The sequence below is a fragment of the Rhodnius prolixus genome, unplaced genomic scaffold (assembly GCF_049639745.1).
Source record: "Rhodnius prolixus isolate KJV_2025 unplaced genomic scaffold, Rpr scaffold_14, whole genome shotgun sequence".
In the NCBI taxonomy this organism is placed as follows: Eukaryota; Metazoa; Arthropoda; class Insecta; order Hemiptera; family Reduviidae; genus Rhodnius; species Rhodnius prolixus.
This window is the reverse complement of record NW_027411594.1, coordinates 10,344,882-10,367,570: the sequence shown is the minus strand read 5'-3', so window position 1 is coordinate 10,367,570 and position 22,689 is coordinate 10,344,882. Positions and strand designations below refer to the sequence as shown.

Genomic DNA, 22,689 nt, shown 5'->3' with positions numbered 1-22,689 from the left:
CCGGGCGCCAATAACCTTAGATGTTGACGTGCCTTAAATCATAATAAAAAAAAAAATTAAACCTTCCGATTGATCGATTTTTTACAATTCAAAAAATCTCAATATTTTTGTTTTTCGAGATATTCTGTTGTTTGTTGTTTCATACAATCTCACCAGGAAACTATTTTGAAAATTTTGCACGAAAATTTTCCTGGTTGTTAAAAATAAATAAGTAGAAGAAGAATAAATAAGATTAGTACAAATTGAAGTTTGAGAAAAAAGTAAAAGTTAAAAGTTTCCTTTAATTGCAGAAGGTTATATCGTTAAACTAGTTTATTGTGGCTTCAATTCTTCAGTTACTGAGGTATTAATAAAATCAATCAGCGGAAATGATCTCAATTATAATTATTTTACAGTTACTTTTAAAGTAAAATAAATTCCATGTAATATCAGCGTTAAAATAAAATATTTACTTTTTATTAAAAAACTGTAAAAAAAAAAAGAAGCAACCGATTGCATATTGAAGTGGAACTATAAAAGTACAATAATTTGAGAATAAGTAGAACATGTTGAGATTCCGTAGCGAACGGGTTTGATCCTGGTGTATATCCAAGGAAGTGGCATATAATCAATAAAGGTATCTAATTGTTTGTTCTACTCCTGACCAGTGCCCCACCACGGACCTCGCGTCTGTCCACTGTCAGACAGACACCGCTAGCTTGCTGTCCATACATACCTACAGCCAAATGTAGCTTTGAGATAGTAATAATTGTTTTATAACACCAAATTTAAAGTTACTGCCGACACTTTCTCTTACTGCAGTTCTCAAGGCAATTGAAAAGTTCGTTCTATGAGTATGTAATAAATGAGCGAAATTTCAAAAAATCATAGGAGCCATTCTCGAGATAATCTCAAACTTGTGAAAGATTAAAACCATAAAGTGGTGATTCCGAAATTTTATTCAAATCCGAAATTTCAACCACACGTTTAGCACTTCAGAGCAGTCTCCCCCACTTACCTCTAGAAGTGCCCTAATCTAATACTTTTTGGAAAAAAGTTAAAATTTTGTGACATGTGAGCCGATTTCGAAAAGAAGTCTAATCATATTTTAAAATAGTAAAAGGTAAAACTAAACCGAGAGAGAGATTTTCATGCCAAGTCCCTTTAGATCTCACGATAGCAAACAAAACTATCCTTCCAGATAGCTCAAATTCGAAAATTTTATAAGAACGCAGTTGTTTACTTGAGAAAATTATTTATTAAAATGCGCATAAATTATATTTAATACGTTGAAGGACAGGAAAGGTCAATAAATATCAACCGGCTGGCTGCGGCTCTTCAAGTATTTATTGCCCGTTTACATTAGTATTAGCACATTTTGATTTACGTAAGATGAAGTATTGCAATCCTGCCGATTTACAAACTGGAAATTTACGTTTGAGGTCGTCAATACAGGACAAAATTGTTTTTAGAACAACTTGCTCACACATTCAATGAACACAAAAAAAATAGAAGCAAAGCTAACACAGCTGGTGTGAGAACTCACCCGAATTTATATTACCGTAATTTACGAAATAAATTCTCTAAAATCTGTGTTGAAAAAAAGGTTGAATTTAAGATTATTTATTCCCTGTATTCATAAAATGCTCTTATGTGAATGCGACGTTTTCACTTATAAAATTATATTTTCTACAGAAAGTTTTAAGCCATACAAGTTTCCCATACAACATTCAGTATGCTGAAGTTCAGTTACAAATCATAATGAAAAATGTTTTCTTTTCGAACAACATTTTGTGTAACGTATGATATTTGGTTTGCATTAAGACTACTGGCAAGCTAGACACATAAGATTGGTAAAATATTACAAAATAGTCTCTTCATCACTGGAACATCCGAGTGTCCAAAAATCTAGTCCATTCACTTCATTCTGAGAAGAATTTGTCTTCATTGTCAAGGACTTATGGTAGTAAATCAGATAATCACCATTATTGAGATAATTTTTCATAATTATTATTGTAAAAATTTTACAGCAATAATTTATCTTACGCAAATATAAGATAAATGTCTATTTATGGACATGAGATCGCCACAAAGAAGCGTTTTCCAGACGTATTTATACATGATTATCCTACAGGCATAATAAAGGAATCAAGCTGATCTTTTTATCTTAAACAGAAAAGAGTAGTTTATACGCAAACAGTCTCAATTTTGGTAATAAAATGTTTATCAAGCGGATATACGAGGAATTAAGGACTAATTAGCAGTATATATTCTAGGCTGAACATTACGGAGGCCTCACTGTTCCCAGAATCAGCACCAAACAAAGGTGAGTTATTCTCAGGAAAATTTAACTTTGGTTTAGTTCAATGTTGGTTCGATTTAATAAACTAATATTAGCACAACTCGTTGAAATTAGGATTGTCACAACCGTAGGCGTAGAAAGACAATTAAATAACCACCAATACCATAAAATAACCACAATCACAAACATTAATAACATTAATAAAAAACAATTATATATTTTTTTTTAAATTATTTTGTAATTTACAATCTGCATACAGACAATTATAAAAATAAAACTTTGTTTATTAATATTTATTATTATTATTGTTATTAATATTATTATTATTGTTATTATTATAGTTAACATTATTTTCTCTCGCATCGCTTGGTCTAAAGGCTGCCAAGGATTGGCCCAATAATGAAGCCAATATTGCCTGCCTTACCTCATTCAATTGTATGTGTGGACATTTTCTGCTGTATACAACTTATATTATTAAGGACTTTGTCTAAATTATATTGAAGATGAACCTTGGATAATTGGAAAAGTATTGGACTATTAAAAAGAACTTTAGACTAAATTATGGATTAATCCATTAACAAATTAATATCTTAAAAAGTAAATAAGTAAAACTGCATATAAATTAAAATAAACAAATTTAAACTATTAAAAAGAGATTTTAGGGAATAATGGTTTATATATACAAATACACATCAGTCTGTAAAACCGTTAAAGAAGACCTTCTTTCTATGCGTGTTGCAAAAAGAATATGCTCTCTTAAAACTCATAACTAGTCGAACCTAATATAAGAAATCATAATCGTTAAGAAAGAAGTGTGTAAATTTTGTGAGGTACACCGACATACACGTTTATGACGAAAATTCAGATATGGATTTGATTCAACTGAAGTTCACAACTAGCCGAACAAATGTTAAAATAGATGAATGCGAAAATACGAAAGACCACCTTCTAAGCTCTTTCTCAGTAGTCTTTCTTTTTACAATAAAACAAAGCTTCTGGGAACTATCAAACCTAAACAAACTACCGCAGGCGAGTTTTTATGTACAAAAAGGAACCTGGATTGAACCTAAGAGTGTAGAGATTACTTCTTAAATGATAAACTCCAGTTAGAAGTCTAATCAGGAGCCTGAGTTAGGTTCGTGTAAAACTTAGCAACAACTGGCTGTCAGCCCTTTTCACAGGAATGACCAGCATCTTCCTAACGGCCCACACTAAGAGTTGGTCACATATCTGAATACCTCATACATTTACTAAGCCAAATTTAACTTAAAACTTATAGACTTACACTTATACTTGTTAAAACTTCTAATTAATTTGAATAAAACATTCTGTTCTAGGGAAGAGGCAGATAATAAAACATACTTTCTCTCTTGCAATAAGTTAGAGATTAGCATATCTAGTTAGACTAAGTACGTAAATTAATTGGATTTACTCCGCCCCTATAAATATCAAATAAAGTTTGATGTTACCTTCCGAAAAAGAACTTGAACTTCAGTTGCAAGCAACAGCTCTTACAAATGGAGGTTTTACAAAGAAAAGATCTGCGACAAGGAAGACAGCGCCTCAAGTGAGTAAAGTAACTAAAAGATAAAATAAAATACCAAGTTGTGCCACGTTTGAGGTTATACCACAAAGTTTCCTGGCTCCTTCTTCTTGAGTTTCATCCACCACTCATGAATAATACCCATCAGAATGTCCAGGTAGTTCACATTGTTTTGAATGAATATCTTAGTAATTCAGATTGAATAGAGCCGCCTGAGAAAATTTGCACTTTGGAATTAATTGATTGTCATGAATTCAGAAACACAACTAGCTCTGTCTGAAAAACTGTATCCAATTTTCCTAGCTAGTTTTGCTTACTTAGGTTAGCGCCATGCATTTAGGGTACCTTTCCTTAATCTTTTCCCTCCATTCGAAAATCTCTGACTATTCATTAAAAAAGAATTATTCTCAATTATTAGTTTTTACTTTACAGCTTAAAGAGAACATTTTGCGTAATTATTTTGGAAATAATTCTAAGAAAGAGATTATGTAATATCCTAAAAGCTTTAGATGGTAAATCATGTAGAGGACGGAAATAGATGTTAAATCCAAAGCAAACAGTCCAATCAAATCGAAATTTTAGACTAAACTAAACAAAAACAATATGTAACCTCCTTCGTGGAGGAGCCATAAGTGTTCTTAGTCAGTGATACCTACGGAGACTCCAAGATCTCTGAAGCATTATCATAGGCATTCTATCTGAAAATCCTTTAAATGTACGCTCTTATTCACATAAGGATTTAATTAAATTCTACAATTACAGATTGTTGCCACAATTGCCTTTGGCATGTTAATATTTGGAGTGTCCGCTATTTGTGTAATGCCAACAATAGTTATTGGTGCGTTATATAAAGAACATAACGAAAGCGAAATTCACATTACAGCGCAACAAGCTTCTTGGTTTGGTAAGCATAAATATTTTTAACTAAATATTTCGTCCAACGCTTTATTTCAAAACATTTCAGTATTCTTTCCCTTTGACTGCAGTAACTGCTGTATTTCAAGGCTAGTATTGTAAATAAGTATTGTATACTGTCCATATCTATAACAGTTTAATATTTAATTTTATAAAATTTCTTCTTATATATATATATAAAAGTGAGTAATAATTTTGAACTTCTTTTAGGTAGCATTGTGTACATTGCACAACCACTCGGCAGCGTAAGTTCCGGATTCCTGCAGGAGATATTCGGTCGAAGGCGGTGCATGATGGCTGTGAACATACCCCAGGTGATTGGTTGGGCGATTCTCTGTTTCTCACAAAAAGTAGAGCAATTATACATAGGTGCAGTGATAATGGGTTTGAGTGTAGGTTTCATGGAAGCGCCAGCTATGTCCTATTTGGGTGAAGTCTGCGAGCCAAGACTTCGAGGCACCTTGTCCTCATTTTCAGAAACATTCTTACTAGTTGGTATCCTGTTTGAATTTTTCATTGGCGCTGTACTCTATTGGCGGTACGCTTGTGCAGCATCAGCCTTGATACCAGTGGGCGCTTTCATCCTCATCTATATTGTAAGTACCTCTAAAACTACTATTTACTAATATTTATTCCAAATGTAGTGGCGTATCTCTATGAACGACCATCCTATAGTTGTTATATTTTATTAATATTAGATGAAATTTCTATTCATTTCTGTACCAGAAAATAAGATTTCTTATTGTAGTACTATTTTCCAAATTGGATCTTTCGGAAGTTTTTACACTCAAAGCGGAAATCTAAAAACGTTGCAATATAATCTGATAATGATTGGAAGAAGAAAGAGATAGTTACACTCTACTGACCTATGAACATCACTTCTCATCATCTATCATTCGATAACTATCAACAACGCAACAATACTCTAAACAAAGAACTTAGAAATTTTAGAATATACACAATTGTAACAGCGATACATACATTCAAAAATCTCTTTTACCCAATGTTCGTCGTAATATTGAAATTTTTAACGTAGTTTCTTTAAAACTGGTATTATTAAATCAAACTAGATCTCAAAACTGTGTTGTCAACTCCTAGCGCTATTGAGATGCCAGAATTAAAGATTAATTTTAAAAAATAAATAAATTTCGTAAACTTTTAAGCGGCAAGAGATAAACTTTTTTTAAAAAAATTTTAAAGAAGATTGTTTTAAACTGTGTTATCCATTTCATTTTACTCTAAGAGATAATAGAATGAGAATGTCCGACGGTGGCATAGGTATAAAAGGTTCTCTATACTATTTAAGATGCCCCTAGCCTGTGTGAAGGTCTGGACTGCGATCGATGTTTTAGAAGAGGAAGGGCAGAAGTGTGCCACGGGCATCCTTGGTGACCATCCCGTCCCGTCCAACTACAGTAGCGTATCCGAACTGCCAGATAGAGGTAGTACCCATCCCCCGCACACAACACAACACGCCCCCACCACTTGAACAAATAACAAACTGCCTATTAAAACTTACTTTTCTAATTCAAATTGATATGAATTTCTATTACATTATTAGATTTAGATTATTTTATTTTCTCTCATCACTTTTAGAATTTTTTTTTGTTTTTCCTTTTAACGGCGTTGATATTTTGAATACTTGCAAATATACCATTGAGAAGAAGTGAAAGAATGAAAATATAATGTATTTTGTACAAATTTTCATTTTAAAGAGGTTGGCTATAATGAGTTATTTATCTTCCCAAAATTTTGTAAAATTACCGACTGGTTAGATCCACAAAGTGTTCACAAGTGAGTGTGAATAGTATGTCCGTTACCAGCCTTGATTTTACTGAATGTGAAAATATGAAAAATATATAGTGTTAGCTATCTGCACAGTCTACACCTCATCAGAAGAGAAGGTGAACCCGCCTGATAAACTAACAATTAATACTTGTTATTTTCCCGTTGCAGAATTTTCTTCAAATTCGGAATTTTAGCACACATTTTTTGTAATAACATTTTTTAACTCATTCGTTGCAGAGCACATTGATATAAAAAATATCAACTACATATATCTCTTGAATCTATATTAATAACTACAGTGCAACCTCGGTTAACCGGGATCATGTTGAGTCATCATAAGAACACCTGGATCGGCGCCGAAACAAAAGTTAATTTTCGATGGCGACAGTAAAATTTTTTTGTCTTCCGATGTAACATAATTTTAGGCATGGCAGCAATTCTTTTATACCTGATTTTCTTGGTGTCATTATGTATGTAAACACCCAAAATATGGTGCAATTAGTACTGAATTTCTTGGGATTTACCACGGTCTTACAAAAGACCATGGGATTTACGTGTCGTAAATGGTTGATTTTCAACTTCACGGTTATATGTAATATTTTTATGGATAATTACCGGCATTATTTTAATCTTCCCAGAGAGCAGCCTAATCTCAAGCTAGTCTTCAGTGTTAATCAGTACCGTCCAACAGAAAACATCATTCGTTTGCCCTTTCGATCAAATTTTTATTTCACTTACGCAATGAAATCCGTTAAGAAAACTGGTACATTACTGGTAGTAATGTATTACTATGTAATACTATGTATTCGTGTATTCGGCTTAACCGGGATTTCAGTTTTCCGGGGTGGGTATAGCCGGAGATCAGCCCGGTTAATCAAGGTTATACAGTACTCAAGGCCGGATTTTCCTATAGGCTAACTAGGCTCCAGCCTAGGGCCTCAAGATCATGAGGGGCCTACATTCAAATTGTTAGCAAAATTAAAATTACACTACTTTAAAAACATAACATAATGTATATTAACGATTAACATATTGATGTATATCACAGTAGTGCATTTTATAATTTCTGATGTAATTTACAAAATTTAAAATGGGAGTTAAAAGGGCCTTATAGGTGGAATAGCCTAGGGCCTCTTTTAATCTCAATTCGGCCCTGGTCTTACACACCCTCTTTTCGCAGAAGTAACATTAATCTAATTTTCCTGGAAAATGGTTCTAGATAAAAGTTATAATTTTTTGCAGTTACAGAAATTTTGGTTTCGTTTGAAACAGTGAAATCTTTAACTTCAATTATCTCGAAAACTGCTAGATGGATTTCATTTATATTTCACCTGTATATGGAGACTTCTTTTGTCTATAATTATATAAAATTTCGTAAAAATCTGTAGAGGAGTTACCGAGATATTTAGAGTTAAATTTTGGTTTCATTTGAAACAGTGAAATTTTTAACTTCAAATATCTCAAAAACTACTCGATGGATTTCATTTATATTTCACCTGTATATAAAGACAACTTTTGTCTATAATTGTATAAAATTTCGTAAAACATTCGAGTAGTTAACGAGATATTAAGAGTTAAATTTTGGCTTCGTTTGAAACAGTGAAATCTTAAACTTCAAATATCTCGAAAACTGCTCGATGGATTTCATTTACATTTCACCTGTATATGGAGAATACTTTTGTCTATAATTGTATAAAACTTCGTAAAAATCTGTCGAGTAGTTAACGAGATATTTAGAGTTAAACTTTGGTTCCGTTTGAAACAGTGAAATCTTTAACATCAATTATCTCGGAAACTGCTCGATGGATTTCATTAATATTTCACCTGTATATGGAGACTACTTTTGTCTATAATTGTATAAAATTTCGTAAAAATCTGTCAAGTAGTTAATGAGATATTTAGAGTTAAATTTTGGTTTCATTTGAAACAGTGAAATCATTAACTTCAAATATCTCAAAAACTGCTAGATAGATTTCATTTATATTTCACCTGTATATGGAGACTACTTTTGTCTATAATTGTATAAAATTTCGTAAAACTTTTTCGAGTAGTTAACGAGATATTAAGAGTTAAATTTTAGTTTCGTTTGAAACAGTGAAATCATCAACTTCAAATATCTCAAAAACTACTCGATGGATTTCATTTATATTTCACCTGTACATGGAGACTACTTTTGTCTATAATTGTATAAAATTTCGTAAAAATCTGTCGAGTAGTTAACGAGATATTTAGAGTTAAATTTTGGTTTTGTTTCAAACAGTGAAATATTTAACTTTAAATATCTCAAAAACTGCTAGATGGATTTCATTTATATTTCACCTTTATATGGAGACTACTTTTGTCTATAATTGTATAAAACTTCGTAAAAATCTGTCGAGTAGTTAACGAGATATTTAGAGTTAAACTTTGGTTCCGTTTGAAACAGTAAAATATTTAACTTTAAATATCTCAAAAACTGCTAGATGGATTTCATTTATATTTCACCTTTATATGGAGACTACTTTTGTCTATAATTGTATAAAACTTCGTAAAAATCTGTCGAGTAGTTAACGAGATATTTAGAGTTAAACTTTGGTTCCGTTTAAAACAGTGAAATCTTTAACATCAATTATCTCCGAAACTGCTCGATGGATTTCATTTATATTTCACCTGTATATGGAGACTACTTTTGTCTATAATTGTATAAAATTTCGTAAAAATCTGTCTAGTAGTTAATGAAATATTTAGAGTTAAATTTTGGTTTCATTTGAAACAGTGAAATCTTTAACTTCAAATATCTCAAAAACTACCTGATGGATTTCATTTATATTTCACCTGTATATGGAGACTACTTTTGTCTATAATTGTATAAAATTTCGTAAAAATCTGTCTAGTAGTTAATGAAATATTTAGAGTTAAATTTTGGTTTTTTTATTTGAAACAGTGAAATCTTTAACTTCAAATATCTCAAAAACTACCTGATGGATTTCATTTATATTTCACCTGTATATGGAGACTAATTTTGTCTATAATTGTATAAAATTTCGTAAAAATCTGTCTAGTAGTTAATGAGATATTTAGAGCTAAATTTTGGTTTCATTTGAAAGAGTGAAATCTTTAACTTCAAATGTCTCAAAAACTACTCGATGGATTTCATTTATATTTCACCTGTATATGGAGACTACCTTTGACTATAATTGTATACAATTTCATAAAAAAATTTCAAGTAGTTAACGAGATATGTAGAGTTAAATTTTGGTTTCATTTGAAACAGTGAAATCTTTAACTTCAAATATCTCAAAAACTACCTGATGGATTTCATTTATATTTCACCTTTATATGGAGACTACTTTTGTCTATAATTGTATAAAATTTCGTAAAAATCTGTCTAGTAGTTAATGAGATATTTAGAGCTAAATTTTGGTTTCATTTGAAAGATTGAAATCTTTAACTTCAAATGTCTCAAAAACTACTCGATGGATTTCATTTATATTTCACCTTTATATAGAAACTACTTTTGTCTATAATTGTATAAAATTTCGTAAAAATCTGTCGAGTAGTTAACGAGATATTTAGAGTTAAATTTTGGTTTTGTTTCAAACAGTGAAATATTTAACTTTAAATATCTCAAAAACTGCTAGATAGATTTCATTTATATTTCACCTGTATATGGAGACTACTTTTGTCTATAATTGTATACAATTTCGTAAAACTTTTTCGAGTAGTTAACGAGATATTAAGAGTTAAATTTTGGTTTCGTTTGAAACAGTGAAATCATTAACTTCAAATATCTCAAAAACTACTGGATGGATTTCATTTATATTTCACCTGTATATGGAGACTACTTTTGTCTATAATTGTATAAAATTTCGTAAAAATCTGTCTAGTAGTTAATGAGATATTTAGAGTCAAATTTTGGTTTCATTTGAAACAGTGAAATCTTTAACTTCAAATGTCTCAAAAACTACCCGATGGATTTCGTTTATATTTCACCTTTATATAGAGACTACTTTTGTCTATAATTGTATAAAATTTCGTAAAAATCTGTCGATTAGTTAACGAGATATTTAGAGTTAAATTTTGGTTTTGTTTCAAACAGTGAAATATTTAACTTTAAATATCTCAAAAACTGCTAGATGGATTTCATTTATATTTCACCTTTATATGGAGACTACTTTTGTCTATAATTGTATAAAACTTCGTAAAAATCTATCGACTAGTTAACGAGATATTTAGAGTTAAACTTTGGTTCCGTTTGAAACAGTGAAATCTTTAACATCAATTATCTCGGAAACTGCTCGATGGATTTCATTTATATTTCACCTACTTTTGTCTATAATTGTATAAAATTTCGTAAAAATCTGTCTAGTAGTTAATGAAATATTTAGAGTTAAATTTTGGTTTCATTTGAAACAGTGAAATCTTTAACTTCAAATATCTCAAAAACTACTCGATGGATTTCATTTATATTTCACCTGTATATGGAGACTACTTTTGTCTATAATTGTATAAAATTTCGTAAAAATCTGTGTAGTAGTTAATGAGATATATAGAGGTAAATTTTGGTTTCATTTGAAACAGTGAAATCTTTAACTTCAAATATCTCAAAAACTACTTGATGGATTTCATTAATATTTCACCTGTACATGGAGACTACTTTTGTCTATAATTGTATAAAATTTCGTAAAAATCTGTCTCGTACTTAATGAGATATTTAGAGTTAAATTTTGGTTTCATTTGAAACAGTGAAATCTTTAACTTCAAATATCTCAAAAACTGCTCGATGGATTTCATTTATATTTCACCTGTATATGGAGAATAATTTTGTCTATAATTGTATAAAACTTCGTAAAAATCTGTCGAGTAGTTAACGAGATATTTAGAGTTAAACTTTGGTTCCGTTTGAAACAGTGAAATCTTTAACATCAATTATCTCGGAAACTACTCGATGGATTTCATTTATATTTCACCTGTATATGGAGACTACATTTGTCTATAATTGTATAAAATTTCGTAAAAATCTGTCCAAAATTTAACTCTAAATATTTCATTAACTACTAGTTTCATTTGAAACAGTGAAATCGTTAACTTCAAATATCTCAAAAACTACCTGATGGATTTCATTTATATTTCACCTGTATATGGAGACTACTTTTGTCTATAATTGTATAAACTTTCGTAAAAATCTGTCTAGTAGTTAATGAGATATTTAGAGCTAAATTTTGGTTTCATTTGAAAGAGTGAAATCTTTAACTTCAAATGTTTCAAAAACTACTCGATGGATTTTATTTATATTTCACCTTTATATAGAGACTACTTTTGTCTATAATTGTATAAAATTTCGTAAAAATCAGTCGAGTAGTTAACGAGATATTTAGAGTTAAATTTTGGTTTTGTTTCAAACAGTGAAATATTTAACTTTAAATATCTCAAAAACTGCTAGATAGATTTCATTTATATTTCACCTGTATATGGAGACTACTTTTGTCTATAATTGTATAAAATTTCGTAAAAATCTGTCGAGTAGTTAATGAGATATTTAGAGTTAAATTTTGGTTTCATTTGAAACAGTGAAATCTTTAACTTCTAATATCTCAAAAACTACTCGATGGATTTCATTTATATATCACCTGTATATGGAGACTACTTTTGTCTATAATTGTATAAAATTTCGTAAAAATCTGTGGAGCAGTTAACGAGATATTTAGAGTTAAATTTTGGTTTCATTTGAAATAGTGAAATCTTTAACTTCAAATGTCTCAAAAACTACTCGATGGATTTCATTTATATTTCACCTGTATATGGAGACTACTTTTGTCTATAATTGTATAAAATTTCGTAAAAATCTGTCTAGTACTTAATGAGATATTTAGAGTTAAATTTTGGTTTCGTTTGAAACAGTGAAATCTTTAACTTCAATTATCTCGAAAATTGATCGATGTATTTTATTTATATTTCACTTGTATATGGAGACTACTTTTGTCTATAAATGTATAAAATTTCTTAAAAATCTTTTGAGTAGTTAAAGAGATTTTTAGATTTAAACTTTGGTTTCGTTTGAAACAGTGAAATCTTTACCTTTAAATATCTCAAAAACTACTCAATGGATTTCATTTATATTTTACCTTTAAATGGAGACTACCTTTGTCTATAAATTTATAAAATTTCGTAAAAATCTGTCGAATAGTTAACGTGATATTTAGAGTTAAATTTTGGTTTCATTTGAAACAGTGAAATCTTTAACTTCAATTATCTCGAAAACTGATTGATGGATTTCATTTATATTTCACCTGTATATGGAGACTACTTTTGTCTATAATTGTATAAAATTTCGTAAAAATCTGTCTAGTAGTTAATGAGATATTTAGAGTTAAATTTTGGTTTCATTTGAAACAGTGAAATCTTTAACTTCAATTATCTCGAAAACTGATCGATGGATTTCATTTATATTTCACCTGTATATGGAGACTACTTTTGTCTATAATTGTATAAAATTTCGTAAACATCTGTTTAGTAGTTAATGAGATATTTACAGTTAAATTTTGGTTTCGTTTGAAACAATGAAATCTTTAACTTCAATTATCTCGAAAACTGATCGATGGATTTCATTTATATTTCACTTGTATGGAGACTACTTTTGTCTATAAATGTATAAAATTTCTTAAAAATCTGTCGAGTAGTTAACGAGATATCTAGATTTAAACTTTTGTTTCGTTTGAAACAGTGAAATCTTTACCTTTAAATATCTCAAAAACTACTCAATGGATTTCATTTATATTTTACCTTTATATGGAGACTACCTTTGTCTATAAATGTATAAAATTTCGTAAAAATCTGTCGAGTAGTTAACGAGATATTTAGAGTTAAATTTTGGTTTCATTTGAAACAGTGAAATCTTTAACTTCAAATATCTCACAAACTATTTGATGGATTTTATTTATATTTCACCTGTATATGGAGACTACTTTTGTCTATAATTGTATAAAATTTCGTAAAAATCTGTGGAGCAGTTAACGAGATATTTAGAGTTAAATTTTGGTTTCGTTTGAAACAGTGAAATCTTTAACATCAATTATCTCGGAAACTACTCGATGGATTTCATTTATATTTCACCTGTATATGGAGACTACTTTTGTCTATAATTGTATAAAATTTCGTAAAAATCTGTCCAAAATTTAACTCTAAATATTTCATTAACTACTAGTTTCATTTGAAACAGAGAAATCGTTAACTTCAAATATCTCAAAAACTACCTGATGGATTTCATTTATATTTCACCTGTATATGGAGACTACTTTTGTCTATAATTGTATAAACTTTCGTAAAAATCTGTCTAGTAGTTAATGAGATATTTAGAGCTAAATTTTGGTTTCATTTGAAAGAGTGAAATCTTTAACTTCAAATGTTTCAAAAACTACTCGATGGATTTCATTTATATTTCACCTTTATATAGAGACTACTTTTGTCTATAATTGTATAAAATTTCGTAAAAATCTGTCGTGTAGTTAACGAGATATTTAGAGTTAAATTTTGGTTTTGTTTCAAACAGTGAAATATTTAACTTTAAATATCTCAAAAACTGCTAGATAGATTTCATTTATATTTCACCTGTATATGGAGACTACTTTTGTCTATAATTGTATAAAATTTCGTAAAAATCTGTCGAGTAGTTAATGAGATATTTAGAGTTAAATTTTGGTTTCATTTGAAACAGTGAAATCTTTAACTTCTAATATCTCAAAAACTACTCGATGGATTTCATTTATATATCACCTGTATATGGAGACTACTTTTGTCTATAATTGTATAAAATTTCGTAAAAATCTGTGGAGCAGTTAACGAGATATTTAGAGTTAAATTTTGGTTTCATTTGAAATAGTGAAATCTTTAACTTCAAATGTCTCAAAAACTACTCGATGGATTTCATTTATATTTCACCTGTATATGGAGACTACTTTTGTCTATAATTGTATAAAATTTCGTAAAAATCTGTCTAGTACTTAATGAGATATTTAGAGTTAAATTTTAGTTTCGTTTGAAAAAGTGAAATCTTTAACTTCAATTATCTCGAAAATTGATCGATGTATTTTATTTATATTTCACTTGTATATGGAGACTACTTTTGTCTATAAATGTATAAAATTTCTTAAAAATCTTTTGAGTAGTTAAAGAGATTTTTAGATTTAAACTTTGGTTTTGTTTGAAACAGTGAAATCTTTACCTTTAAATATCTCAAAAACTACTCAATGGATTTCATTTATATTTTACCTTTATATGGAGACTACCTTTGTCTATAAATTTATAAAATTTCGTAAAAATCTGTCGAATAGTTAACGAGATATTTAGAGTTAAATTTTGGTTTCATTTGAAACAGTGAAATCTTTAACTTCAATTATCTCGAAAACTGATCGATGGATTTCATTTATATTTCACTTGTATATGGAGACTACTTTTGTCTATAAATGTATAAAATTTCTTAAAAATCTGTCGAGTAGTTAACGAGATATTTAGATTTAAACTTTGGTTTCGTTTGAAACAGTGAAATCTTTAACTTCAAATATCTCAAAAACTACCTGATGGATTTCATTTATATTTCACCTGTATATGGAGACTACTTTTGTCTATAATTGTATAAACTTTCGTAAAAATCTGTCTAGTAGTTAATGAGATATTTAGAGTTAAATTTTGGTTTCATTTGAAACAGTGAAATCTTTAACTTCTAATATCTCAAAAACTACTCGATGGATTTCATTTATATATCACCTGTATATGGAGACTACTTTTGTCTATAATTGTATAAAATTTCGTAAAAATCTGTGGAGCAGTTAACGAGATATTTAGAGTTAAATTTTGGTTTCATTTGAAATAGTGAAATTTTTAACTTCAAATATCTCAAAAACTACCTGATGGATTTCATTTATATTTCACCTGTATATGGAGACTACTTTTGTCTATAATTGTATAAACTTTCGTAAAAATCTGTCTAGTAGTTAATGAGATATTTAGAGCTAAATTTTGGTTTCATTTGAAAGAGTGAAATCTTTAACTTCAAATGTTTCAAAAACTACTCGATGGATTTCATTTATATTTCACCTTTATATAGAGACTACTTTTGTCTATAATTGTATAAAATTTCGTAAAAATCTGTCGTGTAGTTAACGAGATATTTAGAGTTAAATTTTGGTTTTGTTTCAAACAGTGAAATATTTAACTTTAAATATCTCAAAAACTGCTAGATAGATTTCATTTATATTTCACCTGTATATGGAGACTACTTTTGTCTATAATTGTATAAAATTTCGTAAAAATCTGTGGAGCAGTTAACGAGATATTTAGAGTTAAATTTTGGTTTCATTTGAAATAGTGAAATCTTTAACTTCAAATGTCTCAAAAACTACTCGATGGATTTCATTTATATTTCACCTGTATATGGAGACTACTTTTGTCTATAATTGTATAAAATTTCGTAAAAATCTGTCTAGTACTTAATGAGATATTTAGAGTTAAATTTTGGTTTCGTTTGAAACAGTGAAATCTTTAACTTCAATTATCTCGAAAATTGATCTATGTATTTTATTTATATTTCACTTGTATATGGAGACTACTTTTGTCTATAAATGTATAAAATTTCTTAAAAATCTTTTGAGTAGTTTAAGAGATTTTTAGATTTAAACTTTGGTTTCGTTTGAAACAGTGAAATCTTTACCTTTAAATATCTCAAAAACTACTCAATGGATTTCATTTATATTTTACCTTTATATGGAGACTACCTTTGTCTATAAATTTATAAAATTTCGTAAAAATCTGTCGAATAGTTAACGAGATATTTAGAGTTAAATTTTGGTTTCATTTGAAACAGTGAAATCTTTAACTTCAATTATCTCGAAAACTGATCGATGGATTTCATTTATATTTCACTTGTATATGGAGACTACTTTTGTCTATAAATGTATAAAATTTCTTAAAAATCTGTCGAGTAGTTAACGAGATATTTAGATTTAAACTTTGGTTTCGTTTGAAACAGTGAAATCTTTAACTTCAAATATCTCAAAAACTACTCGATGGATTTCATTTATATTTCACCTGTATATGGAGACTACTTTTGTCTATAATTGTATAAAATTTCGTAAAAATCTGTCTAGTAGTTAATGAGATATTTAGAGTTAAATTTTGGTTTCATTTGAAACAGTGAAATCTTTAACTACAAATATCTCAAAAACTACTCAATGGATTTCATTTATATTTCACTTGTATATGGAGACTACTTTTGTCTATAATTGTATAAAATTTCTTAAAAATCTGTCGAGTAGTTAACGAGATATTTAGATTTAAACTTTGGTTTCGTTTGAAACAGTGAAATCTTTAATTTCAAATATCTCAAAAACTACTCGATGGATTTCATTTATATTTCACCTTTATATGGAGGCTACTATTGTCTATAATTGTATAAAATTTCGTAAAAATCTGTCGAGTAGTTAACGAGATATTTACAGTTAAATTTTGGTTTTGTTTCAAACAGTGAAATATTTAACTTTAAATATCTCAAAAACTGCTAGATGGATTTCATTTATATTTCACCTTTATATGGAGACTACTTTTGTCTATAATTGTATAAAATTTCGTAAAAATCTGTCTAGTAGTTAATGAGATATTTAGAGTTAAATTTTGGTTTCATTTGAAACAGTGAAATCTTTAACTTCAAATATCTCAAAAACTACTCAATGGATTTCATTTATATTTCACTTGTATATGGAGACTACTTTTGTCTATAATTGTATAAAATTTCTTAAAAATCTGTCGAGTAGTTAACGAGATATTTAGATTTAAACTTTGGTTTCATTTGAAACAGTGAAATCTTTAACATCAATTATCTCGGAAACTACTCGATGGATTTCATTTATATTTCACCTGTATATGGAGACTACTTTTGTCTATAATTGTATAAAATTTCGTAAAAATCTGTGGAGCAGTTAACGAGATATTTAGAGTTAAATTTTGGTTTCATTTGAAATAGTGAAATCTTTAACTTCAAATGTCTCAAAAACTACTCGATGGATTTCATTTATATTTCACCTGTATATGGAGACTACTTTTGTCTATAATTGTATAAAATTTCGTAAAAATCTGTCTAGTACTTAATGAGATATTTAGAGTTAAATTTTGGTTTCGTTTGAAACAGTGAAATCTTTAACTTCAATTATCTCGAAAATTGATCGATGTATTTTATTTATATTTCACTTGTATATGGGGACTACTTTTGTCTATAAATGTATAAAATTTCTTAAAAATCTGTCGAGTAGTTAAAGAGATTTTTAGATTTAAACTTTGGTTTCGTTTGAAACAGTGAAATCTTTACCTTTAAATATCTCAAAAACTACTCAATGGATTTCATTTATATTTTACCTTTATATGGAGACTACCTTTGTCTATAAATTTATAAAATTTCGTAAAAATCTGTCGAATAGTTAACGAGATATTTAGAGTTAAATTTTGGTTTCATTTGAAACAGTGAAATCTTTAACTTCAATTATCTCGAAAACTGATCGATGGATTTCATTTATATTTCACTTGTATATGGAGACTACTTTTGTCTATAAATGTATAAAATTTCTTAAAAATCTGTCGAGTAGTTAACGAGATTTTTAGATTTAAACTTTGGTTTCGTTTGAAACAGTGAAATCTTTAACTTCAAATATCTCAAAAACTACTTGATGGATTTCATTTATATTTCACCTGTATATGGAGACTACTTTTGTCTATAATTGTATAAAATTTCGTAAAAATCTGTCTAGTAGTTAATGAGATATTTAGAGTTAAATTTTGGTTTCATTTGAAACAGTGAAATCTTTAACTTCAAATATCTCAAAAACTACTCAATGGATTTCATTTATATTTCACTTGTATATGGAGACTACTTTTGTCTATAATTGTATAAAATTTCTTAAAAATCTGCCGAGTAGTTAACGAGATATTTAGATTTAAACTTTGGTTTCGTTTGAAACAGTGAAATCTTTAATTTCAAATATCTCAAAAACTACTCGATGGATTTCATTTATATTTCACCTTTATATGGAGGCTACTTTTGTCTATAATTGTATAAAATTTCTTAAAAATCTGTCGAGTAGTTAACGAGATATTTAGATTTAAACTTTGGTTTCGTTTGAAACAGTGAAATCTTTAACATCAATTATTTAGGAAACTGCTCGCTGGATTTCATTTATATTTCACCTGTATATGGAGACTACTTTTGTCTATAAATGTATAAAATTTCTTAAAAATCTGTCGAGTAGTTAACGAGATATTTAGATTTAAACTTTGGTTTCGTTTGAAACAGTGAAATCTTTAACTTCAAATATCTCAAAAACTACTTGATGGATTTCATTTATATTTCACCTGTATATGGAGACTACTTTTGTCTATAATTGTATAAAATTTCGTAAAAATCTGTCTAGTAGTTAATGAGATATTTAGAGTTAAATTTTGGTTTCGTTTGAAACAGTGAAATCTTTAACTTCAATTATCTCGAAAACTGCTTGATGGATTTCATTTATGTTTCACCTGTATTTGGAGACTACTTTTGTCTATAATTGTATAAAATTTCGTAAAAATCTGTCTAGTAGTTAATGAGATATTTAGAGTTAAATTTTGGTTTCATTTGAAACAGTGAAATCTTTAACTTCAAATATCTCAAAAACTACTCAATGGATTTCATTTATATTTCATTTGTATATGGAGACTACTTTTGTCTATAATTGTATAAAATTTCTTAAAAATCTGTCGAGTAGTTAACGAGATATTTAGATTTAAACTTTGGTTTCGTTTGAAACAGTGAAATCTTTTATTTCTAATATCTCAAAAACTACTCGATGGATTTCATTTATATTTCACCTTTATATGGAGGCTACTTTTGTCTATAATTGTATAAAATTTCGTAAAAATCTGTCGAGTAGTTAACGAGATATTTACAGTTAAATTTTGGTTTCGTTTGAAACAGTGAAATCATTAACTTCAATTATCTGGAAAACTGCTCGATGGATTTCATTTGTATATGGAGACTACTTTTGTCTATAATTGTATAAATATTCGTAAAAATCTGTTGAGTAGTTAACGAGATATTTAGAGTTAAATTTTGCTTTCATTTGAAACAGTGATATTTTTAACTTCAAATATCTCAAAAACTACTCGATGGATTTCATTTATATTTCACCTGTATTTGAAGACTACTTTTTTCTATAATTGTGTAAAATTACGTAAAAATCTGTCTAGTAGTTAATGAGATATTTAGAGTTAAATTTTGGTTTCATTTGAAACAGTGAAATCTTTAACTTCAAATATTTCAAAAACTACTCAATGGATTTCATTTATATTTCACTTGTATATGGAGACTACTTTTGTCTATAATTGTATATAATTTCGAAAAATCTGTCGAGTAGTTAACGAGATATTTACAGTTAAATTTTGGTTTCGTTTGAAACAGTGAAATCTTTAACTTCAATTATCTGGAAAACTTCTCGCTGGATTTCATTTATATTTCACTTGTATATGGAGACTACTTTTGTCTATAATTGTATAAAATTTCTTAAAAATCTGCCGAGTAGTTAACGAGATATTTAGATTTAAACTTTGGTTTCGTTTGAAACAGTGAAATCTTTAATTTCAAATATCTCAAAAACTACTCGATGGATTTCATTTATATTTCACCTTTATAAGGAGGCTACTTTTGTCTATAATTGTATAAAATTTCGTAAAAATCTGTCCAAAATTTAACTCTAAATATTTCATTAACTACTAGTTTCATTTGAAACAGTGAAATCGTTAACTTCAAATATCTCAAAAACTACCTGATGGATTTCATTTATATTTCACCTGTATATGGAGACTACTTTTGTCTATAATTGTATAAAATTTCGTAAAAATCTGTCGAGTAGTTAACGAGATATTTACAGTTAAATTTTTGTTTCGTTTGAAACAGTGAAATCATTAACTTCAATTATCTGGAAAACTGCTCGATGGATTTCATTTATATTTCACTTGTATATGGAGACTACTTTTGTCTATAATTGAATAATATTTCGTAAAAATCTGTCGAGTAGTTAACGAGATATTTAGAGTTAAACTTTGGATCCGTTTGAAACACTGAAATCTTTAACATCAATTATTTAGGAAACTGCTCGCTGGATTTCATTTATATTTCACCTGTATATGGAGACTACTTTTGTCTATAAATGTATAAAATTTCTTAAAAATCTGTAGAGTAGTTAACGAGATATTTAGATTTAAACTTTGGTTTCGTTTGAAACAGTGAAATCTTTAACTTCAAATATCTCAAAAACTACTTGATGGATTTCATTTATATTTCACCTGTATATGGAGACTACTTTTGTCTATAATTGTATAAAATTTCGTAAAAATCTGTCTAGTAGTTAATGAGATATTTAGAGTTAAATTTTGGTTTCGTTTGAAACAGTGAAATCTTTAACTTCAATTATCTCGAAAACTGCTTGATGGATTTCATTTATGTTTCACCTGTATATGGAGACTACTTTTGTCTATAATTGTATAAAATTTCGTAAAAATCTGTCTAGTAGTTAATGAGATATTTAGAGTTAAATTTTGGTTTCATTTGAAACAGTGAAATCTTTAACTTCAAATAACTCAAAAACTACTCAATGGATTTCATTTATATTTCACTTGTATATAGAGACTACTTTTGTCTATAATTGTATAAAATTTCTTAAAAATCTGTCGAGTAGTTAACGAGATATTTAGATTTAAACTTTGGTTTCGTTTGAAACAGTGAAATCTTTTATTTCAAATATCTCAAAAACTACTCGATGGATTTCATTTATATTTCACCTTTATATGGAGGCTACTTTTGTCTACAATTGTGTAAAATTTCGTAAAAATCTGTCGAGTAGTTAACGAGATATTTACAGTTAAATTTTGGTTTCGTTTGAAACAGTGAAATCATTAACTTCAATTATCTGAAAAACTGCTCGATGGATTTCATTTATATTTCACTTGTATATGGAGACTACTTTTGTCTATAATTGAATAATATTTCGTAAAAATCTGTCGAGTAGTTAACGAGATATTTAGAGTTAAACTTTGGATCCGTTTGAAACACTGAAATCTTTAACATCAATTATTTAGGAAACTGCTCGCTGGATTTCATTTACATTTCACCTGTATATGGAGACTACTTTTGTCTATAAATGTATAAAATTTCTTAAAAATCTGTCGAGTAGTTAACGAGATATTTAGATTTAAACTTTGGTTTCGTTTGAAACAGTGAAATCTTTAACTTCAAATATCTCAAAAACTACTTGATGGATTTCATTTATGTTTCACCTGTATATGGAGACTACTTTTGTCTATAATTGTATAAAATTTCGTAAAAATCTGTCTAGTAGTTAATGAGATATTTAGAGTTAAATTTTGGTTTCGTTTGAAACAGTGAAATCTTTAACTTCAATTATCTCGAAAACTGCTTGATGGATTTCATTTATATTTCACTTGTATATGGAGACTACTTTTGTCTATAATTGTATAAAATTTCTTAAAAATCTGTTGAGTAGTTAACGAGATATTTAAATTTAAACTTTGGTTTCGTTTGAAACAGTGAAATCTTTAACTTCAAATATCTCAAAAACTACTCGATGGATTTCATTTATATTTTACCTTTATATGGAGACAACTTTTGTCTATAATTGTATAAAATTTCTTAAAAATCTGTCGAGTTGTTAACGAGATATTTAGATTTAAACTTTGGTTTCGTTTGAAACCGTGAAATCTTTAACTTCAAATATCTCAAAAACTACTCGATGGCATTCATTTATATTTCACCTCTATATGGAGACTACTTTTCTCTATAATTGTGTAAATATTCGTAAAAATCTGTTGAGTAGTTAACGAGATATTTAGAGTTAAATTTTGCTTTCATTTGAAACAGTGATATTTTTAACTTCAAATATCTCAAAAACTACTCGATGGATTTCATTTATATTTCACCTGTATTTGGAGACTACTTTTTTCTATAATTGTGTAAAATTACGTAAAAATCTGTCTAGTAGTTAATGAGATATTTAGAGTTAAATTTTGGTTTCATTTGAAACAGTGAAATCTTTAACTTCAAATATTTCAAAAACTACTCAATGGATTTCATTTATATTTCACTTGTATA

The 22,689-nt window shown here is 28.3% G+C and overlaps 1 protein-coding gene across 1 annotated transcript in view; it reads left to right on the top strand.

The window, feature by feature from the left end:
- Positions 1–2,147: 2,147 nt before the first annotated feature.
- Positions 2,148–22,689, top strand: part of LOC141451867 (facilitated trehalose transporter Tret1-like) — a 90,202-nt gene continuing 69,660 nt past the window's right edge. The window contains exons 1-4 of the mRNA XM_074123619.1: positions 2,148–2,305; positions 3,619–3,848; positions 4,587–4,728; positions 4,950–5,335. Of these exons, the coding sequence (XP_073979720.1) occupies positions 3,744–3,848; positions 4,587–4,728; positions 4,950–5,335 (633 nt within the window). The 5' untranslated portion in view covers positions 2,148–2,305; positions 3,619–3,743. The remainder of the gene's footprint in view (positions 2,306–3,618; positions 3,849–4,586; positions 4,729–4,949; positions 5,336–22,689) is intronic.